The sequence below is a fragment of the Gasterosteus aculeatus genome, chromosome 12 (genome assembly GCF_964276395.1).
Source record: "Gasterosteus aculeatus chromosome 12, fGasAcu3.hap1.1, whole genome shotgun sequence".
Classification (NCBI taxonomy): domain Eukaryota; kingdom Metazoa; phylum Chordata; class Actinopteri; order Perciformes; family Gasterosteidae; genus Gasterosteus; species Gasterosteus aculeatus.
Window position 1 is genome coordinate 6,444,065 of NC_135700.1, and position 12,840 is coordinate 6,456,904.

General features: G+C 46.8%; 1 protein-coding gene across 5 annotated transcripts in view; it reads left to right on the forward strand.

Moving 5' to 3' along the window:
- The window catches only part of kif13ba (kinesin family member 13Ba), a 33,742-nt gene continuing 20,902 nt past the window's right edge, over positions 1 to 12,840 (forward strand). For 4 of the 5 annotated variants that reach the window (XM_078084885.1, XM_078084888.1, XM_078084887.1 and 1 more), the window contains exons 1-6: positions 755 to 928; positions 1,165 to 1,508; positions 5,337 to 5,430; positions 11,851 to 11,863; positions 12,187 to 12,247; positions 12,501 to 12,593. In XM_078084885.1, coding sequence (XP_077941011.1) covers positions 1,439 to 1,508; positions 5,337 to 5,430; positions 11,851 to 11,863; positions 12,187 to 12,247; positions 12,501 to 12,593 — 331 coding nt within the window. In that variant the 5' untranslated portion in view covers positions 755 to 928; positions 1,165 to 1,438. Of the gene's footprint in view, positions 77 to 754; positions 929 to 1,164; positions 1,509 to 5,336; positions 5,431 to 11,850; positions 11,864 to 12,186; positions 12,248 to 12,500; positions 12,594 to 12,840 lie in introns of those variants that run through there. The other variant, XM_078084886.1, reaches the window with a different exon arrangement.

Sequence of the window (12,840 nt, forward strand, 5' to 3'; positions counted from 1 at the left end):
GTGTAACCTTTTCACGTGTTTGCTTTGACGGAGGACAGCGGAAGTGTCGCGTGACTGACTGGGGTCAACGCGTCTGGTAAGAGGCGAGTTTTTAGCCCCGTATTTCACCCTTAAAGAAGGGACTTATAGCCTGTTATCTGGTCCGTTTATCCCGGGGAGCCCGACAAATGGCCAGTGACCGTTTGACGTACCGAAAACTGAGCGGCGCGTTTCGCTGCTCGCTAACTTGACGTTAACGGTCACCGGCTGGTGTGTGTTCGCTAACGTGGAAACTGGATGCAAATAACCACTGACGTGGGAATGGAGGCATGTAACGTGCTTACCGTGTCGACCTAAGTACAAGATTAAGCCAATTTATGGCTGATGAAACGGTGTTTCCAATGTTAAAAAAAATGTTGTTGGTTGGAGAGGTTACATTAACGTTTTTTTGCCAACCTCTACCATCGCTATTGACTATTTGTATTTCCGATTAAATCATTTTTTATAATATGAAATGATTTAAGTTAAACTGTATTGCCAGTCGAACGGTAGTTTTCAAACCATACAACTGTGGAAAGTGTGACCAGAATTGGACCAATTTTAGTTATTTGTTTTAGTTTCACGAACAAACATAGCTTGTGTCTCAGGACTAGCTAAACGTGGGTTTTATCCAACGTTATAAAGCTACACAGCTCATCTAAAATTTACAACTATATTGTGTAAAAAAATGTCTACTTCTGCCAGACGTATAACCGACGCGCTTTTAATGTGAAGGGGTAACCGCTTGGCGGAAAGGCGGATGCTGCTCGCGGCCTCCAGCTCGACACAAAGGGAGTTCATAGTGGATTCCATTGGGAAGAAGTAGATCATCGCCAGGCGTTTCTCTAGTGATCTTCTCTCCGTTATACGAGTAGGTTAGCGGCGTCACCTCCGGGATGAATCCACCAAGGTGTGTAGCTCGAAGGCGGGGTTGTTTCTGGGGATGTTATGCCGTCAAATGTTAGCGATGTGGCCAAAACTTTCTTCCTTTCCCTGCCGCTACTTCCCTTCAGTTTGCCTGGGAAATTAGCTGGCTAGCCCGTTTTTTTTTTTTCGTCTTCCCTTGCAGATCGCATGTGTTTGTTCGGTCACCTTCACCGGCTGCTTTGACATCGGGTTAAATCCACATTTCTCCTTCCCTTCCAGCGTCCGCGCCTCCGTGGATCTAAATTAACCCGGAATATGAGCCGAAGACGAGGACCATAAGGCGGCAGCAGCAGCGGCGGGTGTCTGGCTTCCTGCGGGATTTTGTCCAGGCTTTTTTAGTTGTTTCTATTTTTTTGACCCACCCCCGTGGACATGGTTGTTCTATGGAGCCCGGCCGAGCGGAGCTAGCTGGCTGACAGTCCGGCTAGCGCGACCTTCTTCCCCGGCGTTCGGATGCTTGTGTAGCCGATCGGCGCCCGGGTAAGGAGCCAGCATGGGGGAGTCCAGCCTGGACGACGCCAACGTCAAGGTGGCTGTCCGAGTACGGCCCATGAACAGGAGAGGTGAGGGGACATCGCTCTTTGGATTTGTTATTGTCACGCCGACTCTCGATTCAATGCCCTGCGTGGATGCTGCGACGGTCTTCATTGTCTGAATTTCCGGTTGCCATGATGGACACAGGTTTTTTTGTAAGGCATTTAAATGTCAGGTCGTTTATAGGAATGCAGCGGAATCAGGTGGACATTGTTGCACACATGCAATCTGGGGTTTAAGTGCTTGCATTAACAGCCGCAGGTTAACTGTAAACAAGCTGCATTTCACAATAAAAACGAGAGCGGTTTGCCTTTAAGTTCCTCCCCTGCTTCATTTCCTGGCAATGGGATGCCAGTCAGAGCTCACCCAACCATTAGTGAAATGAGCTCCTGCAGACAAAAAACAAAAGGCTGATGGATTTAAAATATTTAATTTGTCACTTACTGCAACAAACTCTTCTTAGTATCTTTTGCTACACATGAAGTGGCTCAGTGACTTATTGATGTGAACAGAGGCTCTTCTCCTGCTCCTGTCATCGCTCCCTCACTAACATTTTGCAAACATGCGGGTATCTTCAGTCCACCAGTTATCCCAGTGCCGCTACATATATCTGTTCTGACATCCTCATCCCTAATTTTAGAAAAGCCTTTGGGAAACAAAGGCTCAAGGGTGTCGCAAAGATCTGGTCAATTATATTGTAAATTCTAAAAACAGCACACACTTAAGGACGGATGGCTTCTTTTTTCACTGTCGATGGGCAATATGTGTTTCTTTGCCTTTGGAGACCGTGTGTTTCAAGTAGTAGAAGGAGGAGAAGAGCTGCTGAGGCAGAGCGGTTGACTGACAGCTGGCAGAATGAAACCGGTCTATCTCTCTCGCCCCTTCACTCTCACTCTCTCTCTCTCTCTCTCTCCTCCGTGAGCTGGGGAATTCGGTCACAAGTCCTAGGCAGTTGATCGCCAAACTGTTCCCATAAGCAGGGATCTACCGTGAGCTCTAATAGAGCAAAGCCAGCAGTCAGGTCTCTGTTGTTATTTCAGAGATCATAACATTGCAAGGTTGGGCCTTTGTTTTGGGGACGCGAAGAACCCATGTAGAGTAGCATGCGTTGCTGGTGAGGCCGAGATGGACAGGTCTCAGGTTTGCTCTGGTGTAATCCAGCTCCAGATCAGGTACGGTTGAATTGACGCACCACCTTGTTTTTTGCGTTCCCTTTCGTTCCAGTGTTCAAATAAAGTCTCCTGGTGCAGCCCAGAAGTTTTTAAGTCATGTGACCTGCGTTCCCATTAGCTGTATGTCTCCCCTGGCGCTTGATATCAAACACGCAAGGCTTATTGCCTGTACAGTGTAAACAAATTCCGTCCTCTTTAACCTGGAGGGCACTGTCCATGTGTATCCCAGGTGGGGGGGTGGGGAGGTGGTTTAACAGCCGAGCTGGACAAAGACAGGAAGGGAGTTAGTCTGAATGAATATTTGCTAACGTTGCGTAATGCTCCACGTTCCCATGGCTGTGGCCTTCGAAGAACGAAGCAACCCCAGGCGTAGCAACGGCAACGCCGCGGCCAACCCGCTTCCCTTCGATGTCGGTAAAGAGGGGGTGGGTGGGGGGTGTGCGTGCTGTGCCAGAACTTCAGCACCGGTAGGAAGACCACAGAGAAGTGGAAAGTTGGAGCTGCTGGTCATATGGAGCAGGGCGAGGCAGATGACAATGGGTACATTTATCCTCATCACATTGCATCAAACTTTCCCCTCTGGTTAGCGTGAAGCAAAGCCGCAGCAGTAGGCGCTCATGGGTAATGTAGGCAACAGAGGGAGGGAGGAAGTTCAGCCTCTCTGTTTCAGTCGGCCTTTTTGCCACTTGGTCTCTGTTGGCTCACCCCCTTTTTTTTTCTTTTTCTTTTGGCTCCGTAGTATCCTTGACAGAGGAAGAATCGGTGTGTTATTCAGGTCCTCTGACCGTTTGAGTTAAGTTTCCATGGCTCTACCCCCGTGTTGCTGCCAGGAACAGCAGTGTTTAGCTTCCATCCCCAACGTGCCTGGTTTGCACACACACAGCCAGCTTCTCCCTCAGCTCGGGATCTCCCTCTGCATCTCAGGGAGGCGGTATGGATTTTGGGAAGTGAGAGCAGTGTACATGAGCGGCCACTTTTAGAACAAGTACCAAATTAGTGAAGAGACTTGCAGCCAGATAAAAGGGAAATTTCTGTGTTTGTTAGGAAAAACATGAGGGCAATGTGGCATGCAAAACACGTGCAGCCTGCCGACCATCTGCACAGCAGTTGAAAACACTCTTTGCAGGAACAGGTCTGCAGGTAGGGCAAAATCCATAAGCGGACGCCCTGATGAAGTCATCGCACCCTCAGGAAGGGTTCATTTGAAATTGTATGCTGTAATCAACCCGGGATGGTTCGCTGACTGTTGGAAAACTCACACCAATCCATTATCAAGAGCAAAATGGCACATGCTCCACTGCTGACTAATTCACTCTGCTGTGCAAACTCATCCCTGCCTCCGAGCAGGCAGGCCCTGATCTGACAAAAGCCGCTGGAGGCATAAATCCCGTAGCCGCAGTGTAACGCTGCCTAAGGCGGTTCCTGCGGAAGAAAGGAATTGAAACCAAAGAGCGTTTTGTCTGTCCTGACACATCTAAATCATTGTTGTGTCTTAGAAATCTTGCCGTTGTTACTGGACCGAATGGCGATGGGTAATATTGTGGTGCACTTTAAACTAAGGGACAGATCCTTGTTTACATGGGAGCCTTAAATAATATTATTTATTACATGTAAAGGCTGGCGCATGCGTCTGCGTCGACGCACTCGTTTCAATTCATGGTTCTAAAAGTCTTGCGTGTGTTGCAGAGCAATTCACCTCCAGAACAACAGGTGGAGTAACGTGTTTTTGTCGAAGACGACCTAGAGAGTCACGTCTTTGTTTGTGTAAGTCGTTGGTTTGTTTATTTATTTACCATAGACTTTATTGCCCCGTGCATCGAGACTGCTGCTTTTCATCGCGGACACATTTGTCCCGTATTTTCCTCCACAACTTTGTGCACCTCTCGACCGGCGTTTGCGGCGCTCAATGCGTTTTCTTAAAAAGCAAATGGGCATAATCCTAAAGACATTTTTATTTCAGTGATAAAGTACAGCAAGTTAACAACTAAAAAACATTTACCAGCAGTGAAGACAAGTATTCTACTACTAGTAAAATATTCTGTCCTGCGAGTACCTGTCAAATGCCATTTGGAAATATATAAAATAATAAAAATAGTTTAAAATGCTTCACCGGTTGTACCAAAAACTGGATCCCTGGGACACGCTGGCTTTCTTTGGACAGCATCATTGGAACTCATTGGTAAGACGGATGAATGGAGAGACTCACCAGCCTCGAGAATTTCCAGTGCAATTCATGTGATTTTCCAGCTCTTCTCCTGGTTGCTTCCACTGCAAGCCGACTCAGCTAAGAATAAAAAGAACACACTGCCGTGCTTTATTCAGGGGAACGTACGAGTTATCTATTTTTGAAACTTGTCAAAAAAAATATTTACGCGCTAATGCATCCTTTGCCTTTGTCGGGGGGGAGTGGAGACCTTTGTTAAAGTCGCGTCGATGTGCAACATTATAGAAATACCTCAAGGGACGGAGCATTAGGACCACTCTGTATGATGAGTTGTGAAAGGCAAGCGTGACATCATGATGCACTCAGGTCAGGGTCAGCATGGGAGCTCCTCGTGTGTGTGTATATATATAACTTGTATCCTCCATCTCTGATATTGCATTCAAATGTTACAAATGGTCGAGGATAACAGCAGAAAGGTGTTCTTTTTGAGGTTTGGTGACTGCGTGTCTTCTAATCCACAGAAAAGGATTTAAACACTAAATGTATCGTGGAGATGGCGAAGAACCAGACAATCCTCCATCCGGGCGGAGCTAACCTGGGCAAAGGAGACTCCAGGTAAGTTTGACCGCAGTCTATTGCCCCGGCAACAATTTATTCTCTTCAGTTGTATCTAATTACACCAGCCAGTGAATTAAAAATATACTTAAGTATATATAAGTGTCACCTGGCACCTGATCCTTTTGTGTCATCTTCAATTCTCCCAGTACTATTTTCCATGACCAGTGGGGTGTACAATTTATATAATATATATATATATAAACTGCAGGCATTCTGAAAAAAAAGTAAGTCAAAAGCACTTATCGTCCAGTTGCTTCAATTTGCATTTGTATTCGCTTTGTCAGTCACACTTCAGTCAAATCTGAAAACACAAACCGGGTACTTTTTTTTTTTTATTGTCAATACAGCAAGTCCTCTCAGTCTTGTAACTGTATCTTATGAGACACGAGCCCCCCTTCTTTTCCCTCACCCAGACCGTAGGTACACTCACAGCTGTGCTACATTCCCTCCTGTGCTCAGAGAGATATGCATTGCCTTGGAAATGTTCTATCTTTTTTTTTTCTCAATTTGCTACTTTCAAAAAGGCGATTTTGGAATGTTCCTTTGTCCTCACGATGTAGCCTCTGGCAGGAAGCTGTCTAACCAGCTGTTGGGCCTCCTTCGGGGCAGGTGTCTTTCAACTGGGATCATCTGTTTCCCTCGCTTGGCTTTCACTCCCGTTCCCATCCGGTTATCCAGCTGCTGCTTCGTGGGTAATGCTAACAATGTACTTGGAGTGTTGAGTGTCTCTGAGACAGACGCGTGAATTTGTTTTCCACCCGGGTCAAACGCAAATGCGTGTCTGCGTGTTATTGGTGTGCCGCGGCAGTTCCAGCAGCGGGGGGGGCAAAATGTGACGTCAATCACCACATCTGTAGTGAAAGGGCTATAGGAATCCCAGCTGTTTATTAGATTATGTAACGGCTCAGAATCGGCCTGCTGGCCTTTTGCTCTGCGACCAGCCCGCCATCTTGGAGGAAGCCTGCTGTGTGGGAAGAAAGATCTCATTGTTGCTAGTGGAGCAGACTGCAGACTGCCGGATCAGAAGTTGTGAATAAGGCTGTAGGAGCAGACAGCAGCAGCAGCAGCGGCGGCGTGTGTGTGTCTGTATGTGTGTCGCCGTGTGTCAGAGCCTCTGCCTGGAAGAGAGACAACGGCATAGAGACGGAGACGATTATACATGAAAAGACCCACTCCAGTCCGCTCCTCTCTCTGCTCTCTCCGCTGGGTCGTAACTCCCACCGCCTGGCTTCCTCCCCTTTTTTTTTTTTTCTCAGCTCTCCCGTTTCCGTGGCAACACGGGAGAGGTTAACTCCAGGCCGCCGCCGGTGACCGTGAAGCCCCTTCCTTGAGTGCGCAGACGATGGAAGAGGGGTTAAAGGGGAAAAGAAGAAGTAAAAGAAATCACCTAATTTACTCAAGCATCTGTCGACCATAAACCTTCTGCGATGACTTTTATGGAGGACTAAACAAGAGCAGGGCTGTAGTTTCTCTGTGTCTCGCTGACAAAGGAGCGAGGAAGCAGCGGGAGGAGGATGGACTGACGGACGGCTGCCATCAGTGCGCAGATGTTGGTTTCAATTAGTTTGTTTTTCATTTCGCGCCTCCGTACTGGTTAAATTGGAGGATTATATTTTCCTCCGCCTTTCAAGTTGTAAATTGCTGAGAAAGACTTGAGTGGACACGTCGAGTAAAGTCCGGATGCTGCGGGAGCATTGTTTGCTTGGCTATCGATGTAACCAGGATGCTCTTTGTTTACCACCAAGCAGCACCAGTACCAACACACCCCTTATTGTTTTATTTTAACACAGGGCTGTTTTCAGGTCCGCTCTGTCTGTTGTGATACTATTCTACCTCCCTGCTAATCATCTCCCCTGGTGCTGTTACCTGTGACATATTTTATCATTTTAACATTATCATCAGCAGCGGCTCAGTGATGTGAGCCGTTTTAAATATAGATGAAAGTCTCTCTGACTCAGAAATAGTTTTCCATTCCTGTATGGGTAGAAAAAAAGATATTTTAGGTTCATCTTATTTTCTTTAAATAGTTCACGACAGCTGTGAAGTCGAACATTCTTTTGTAGGTGGGAGTGTTTTTGCTGTGGTGCATCTGGTGAGTGAGACACAATAATTCCCAGTAGTTAAATCAATATAGCTTGAACCTGACATTTAAGACCCATTGGGAAAATGACCCAATAAGGTGCGAAAAAACTGCCTGTTGAGGACTAATTCAACAGACAGAACTTCTTGTGGACCAGTGTTTGCTCGGGATGGACTATGGTTATTTCCTAATTGCCTCACGTAATCTTATACAGGGGTCAACGGATATAAAGTGTAGGAGAAGACCGCTTGGACGTGTATTATTGAGGTAGAACTCAACATGAACTCAGTATGTTGTGTCTACGTCATGTTTCTGGTGTCTTGGGGTCAACACGCTCACCACCTATTCTCTCACTATTCTTCGAGTTGTCCGTCTGGTCCACTCGGGCACGGAACAGAATAGACCACCCATCATTGGAAGTAGTGGGTATACTGGATTGCTCCGTGCCTTTCTCTTATCACACGCTGCCACATTACATTGAAGCTGGAGCTGCGAGACGAGAAGCAAGCAGTGAATTGCAATAATTAATTGGTCCGAATAAATTGGATTGTTAATGAGTTGTGCTACAAAACTACCTAACCGATTGAAACTCTCACTTCCACAAAGGTTTTAAGAGAGAAACTGAACCAACTTTCTGGTTGGGACGGAAGTTTCATTCTGTTGTGTTCCTTCAAAAAATCCACAGGCTATTTTTTAATACTTCCTTATTAAAAGGGCCTTTCCCATTTTTTATTTCTTTCTTTCTTTTTGTGCCGAAAATCTTTCATTACATGTGACCCTCGTTTTATTTTGTCTGGCGTTCGCCTCTGCACCTGCTCGCCCTGAATCGCTTTGCAGCCTCCTCCGGGCCAGAACACACTTTACCGGTCGGCTTGATAAGCCGAGCGCTAAGCTCCCTCGCGGGTGTGATGTCATACAGCGCCGTTTGCATGACGACCCGAGGCTGCTCGCGTCGGATCGGTGAAGCTCGATGCTGATACAATCCGACAACGATCTGTCTCCTGTCGGATATCGGCGATGTAACACAAGGTGGCTTTGTTTCCAAGGCGATACACAAAACCGGCTTTGCTGCCGCGTGCCTTCGAATGATTTTGTGTGTGTGTTTGCAAACGTGCTTTTAGGATGTGGCGTGTCTACGATATATTTGTTACTTTCATTAGAAAGGTGTGATATTTTGATGCGAGGCTGTGTAGTTGCAGTGTCCAGCCTGAACCAACCGTGGGCGGCATGAGTCTGTACCAGCCCACAAACATAATGACACAGTTAGAAATTAAGGAAAGAGTGTGTCATTCCTTTACGCACCACGCTCGCTCATTTGCTATGCGGCTTCAGACCAGGTTAGGTAAAGGCTTTAGACAGTCAGTGCTACGGAGTTTACTAAAATCAATTTAGTAGAAGTGAATACAAAAGTATAGCAAGCATTTAGCCGCGTAGCTTTGAACAGTGCAAGCTGCGTTCATGTGCCGTTGGTAACGCCAGCGTCAGAGTGCAAACATCTTTGCGTTGCTCAGACAATCCGAGGAGCAGCCCGCTGGATATCGAGCTCTCTCATAAATGCATCGCCATAATGAGCATAGACTGCATTCGTCTAAAGAGGAAGCAAATATTGTTTAGCTTCACAGTAGCTCCAGGGGGATGGAGGAGACAAAGTGTTCATCTTTAGAATCTGTGTGAAGGCTCCCATAGTCTCTACATAGAGAGCCTTTTTCTACCACGCACAGTTGGACAGCAGCGTTGGAGCCGCGTATGCAGATTTTCCTTAAATGGTCTTTGCATGCTCCACTTGCCATGGCGGTGGAGTTGTCCCAATCAATGTTGTAATTATTAATCCATGTGCACGAAAATAAATGTCAACCTTTCAGTTTTACAGTAGAGCTTATAATGTTCTACCGGATTCGTTTGAAGGTTTCTTGATGCCGGTGGGCAAAGAGAAGTAAGAGTAGAAGCAGACCGTAGTACTGATTTTCATCGTGTGAGATATTCTCACTGCCGGAACACTATGAATTTGCTGTAGGGAGCATAAAACATTGAGTTGACATCAAGAATGCAACAAATCTGCCTCAAGCCAGCGGCTACACACACCACATATTTACGTTGGCCCTCTTTACCAAGGATTTATATTTCACTATTTCCCAAAAGAACCCTGCGCTTTCTACACCCGTTTGTAAAGCGCCGCAGCGTCCACTTCGCATTCAGTGTGCGTCTGTGGGAGGATGGAGTCGTTTTCACAGCGTGTGGGGGAGCCGGCCAACGTTGTTCAGTGTGTGCTGATCCGTGGCGTTGGCCTGTTACATGTCCTGATGTCCTCTGCCGTCAGTGAGCGCCGCGTTACGCCGGTTCTGCTTCTGCTTCGGCTTAACATTCCGGTCTCGGGCCCAGTCTCTTTCCTCCCCGACACCCTCCCCCTCTGGCTACCTTCAGCCTGCTTTCCATCCTCTATTCCTCCCCACACAGCCAAGAGGATGGTACAGTCCAGAGAAGGGCACAAAGGAAGGAGAAGATGAATGTAAAGACAGTAGAGAAAGTGGAGAGGGGCATTGGGGGGGGGGGTGGGGCAACCATGCATGAAGTTATTTTTTAAATGACGGTGATCAGAGCTGAGGAGCAGGCAGGAGGGAGGAGGGACGAATGGAAGTGTTTGAGGACCGAGTGAGGCGGGCTAAGGGCTCTCCTGACTGCTTCATTCTCCCGTCTCATTGGTCAAGAGTGGGGGGGGGTTTAGCTTTGTTCACGGGCGACCCCTCTTGCCTCTGAAGCGCCCGCGACAGCTGTCATCACGACGCACGTCAAAACCTGCCACGGTGATTTCAGCCCTGAAGTGTGAGGAGATATGACCGTGGGGGGGACGGTCGGCATGTAGGACGGTCCAAATTGCTTGCCGGTTTTATGCCGCTGTGGCGTTTTATAAAGAATGCTCATGGGTAAAAGAAAACGGGTCTGCGAGAGTGTGTGTGTCTGCAGGAGAGCTGATCTGAGACTTGTGTGGAAGTGTGTGGGTGGGTGAACCCCGAGTAGGCACTTACCTCTGTCCTCGTCTGGTGAATTAGCGCGGCTCTCTGACCGACAGCTTGACAGATGGAGGAGAAGGGAGATGAGATGGAGTCCTCTGCAATGAGGGAGTCCACAGCAAAAGGAAAGAAAAGACCCCTGTTGTTGTTGTTAAGGATACTGTTCCCTCAGGGATCGCTGGGTCTGATGTTGTCTTGTGGCAGGAGGCCTTTTGATTGACTCGCCCACCAAGTGATAATTCAGCCACGAGTTCGGTAGAACATGATGTAGGTTGAAAGAAACCTCATATTTGGAAGCAGATGCAGAATAAGCAGAATGAAATGACAACGTCTGGATGCGTTTTGGATGCAGAAACGATGTCATGGTAATAAATGTTGCTGCCACGTCCCAGATGCGCGGGAGTTGGTATAATAATGGACCAATCCTGTGGTTTACCGCTGGCATATTCTTCAGTAACCCCCTCCAACTTTGTGTTTTTATTGTTTTTACTTCTTAAGATCAATTATGCCTTGGGTGAATTATTTTCATGTTTGCTGACGAGATGGCTGTAGGCTGTAAATGTTTTTGTTTTTTTTGGGAGGGGGGGGTTATACATCCAAGTTGTTTTCCCTGTTCACCTACTGCCAACCCCTCTCCACACACATGGAGACATTCCCACAATAATTCATTATATTTTCTATGTCAAGCCCTTACACATGAATGCTGTTCCTACTCTAACAACCACAGAAGTACAACCGTAGCAAATCTCAGCAAATAGTAGTTGTTTTGACATGCGGCAAGCAAACGAGTCATAAACAAGCTGCACACGCACACGATTAGGGATCAGATGCGTGCTGGAGTGACTGAGTCTGAGGCCGGAGGCTCCATCTCGGCCCTTTGTCTTTCATTCTGTCTCTGCTCACCCGTGTCTTTATTGCTCTTTCTGACCCCCTCTCTTTGTCTAAAAAAAAAAAAGAAAAACCCAACGTTGATAAATAATTTCTATTCTGGGTCTGGTGTTGGCATGCAGTCGCTGCCCCGCAGCAGGGTGAGCTTTGGGTTTGCAGGGTTAGGCTCATCACTGTGAGATCGGCTGAATACAGGGCTACAAGCTGCCAAGTAAACAACGCTGCATGTTTTTGGGCTGGTAGGGCTGGACTATTGACACTGCCCATCAGCGTTTACGTGAAACCGAGTTCACAATGTGTGCCTTACAGGGGGGCAAGGTGTCCCAGGGTCAACTCCTGCAGTGTGAAAACCCTAATGAATGGCTGTAACATGTGCACTGAATGTCATCTTCCTTTCTCTCCCCATGCTGCGTGGACCTTGCCCCCGCCGGACGTCAAAAGGAATCAGGCCAAGGTAACGCACACACAAACATGCACAGGCACTATTATAGCTGATTCCAATACATTGTGTTCTAACCACGAGCCATAAACCACATGACCTGTTAAGAAGTCTTTGTTACACAGTGTCAGCGTAAAAAGTCATTTAAATTTGTTTCTGAAAGCTAATTAAATTTAGCTTTCATATATATATATGAGAGTGAGAGAGAGACATTATTTCAAAAACTGCATGGCAAGTCAAAGGTGAAATACGTTTTTATTTTGGATCCAGTCTTGGTTACAGCCGTCCACCGTTTTGAGACGTTTGAGTCTCATGCTGCTACATGTTTCTGATCCCAGGTCTTCGCCTACGATTACTGTTTCTGGTCGATGGATGAGACTGACAAGGAGAGATTTGCTGGTCAGTTCCTGAAATGATCCAGTTCACACTGTATTAAAAGCTCTAACATTTTCCTAATAAGAAATAGAATTAAAAAAAAAAAAAAATGATGATGGTTTCAGAAAGATTCAGTATTTACTGTGAAATAGTGTATACAATGTTGTGTGTGTGTGTGTGTGTGTGTGTGTGTGTGTGTGTGTGTGTGTGTGTGTGTGTGTGTGTGTGTGTGTGTGTGTGTGTGTGTGTGTGTGTGTGTGTGTGTGTGTGTGTCCAGGTCAAGAGGTGGTCTTCCAGTGCCTTGGGGAAAGTCTTCTCAACAACGCCTTCCAGGGCTACAATGCCTGTATCTTTGCCTATGGACAAACTGGTAATGAACCATAAAGACTCGCTCTTCTGTTTGCCGGTATGACGTGATTCTATTTCATGTTGGAGGCCATTAAATAACCCCAATGGCACGCTGGATCAACAACGTTATTTAGCCTCATTAGCATAGCGCCCTCAGGCTTTTTGTATAGTGATTAAGAGAGGAGTGTCTGCGTGGAGGTGTCCCAGCAGGAAAGGTTGGACAGCCTTTTTTCTCTTTGGTAGGAACCATAAACCAAATGTCGTAAGCA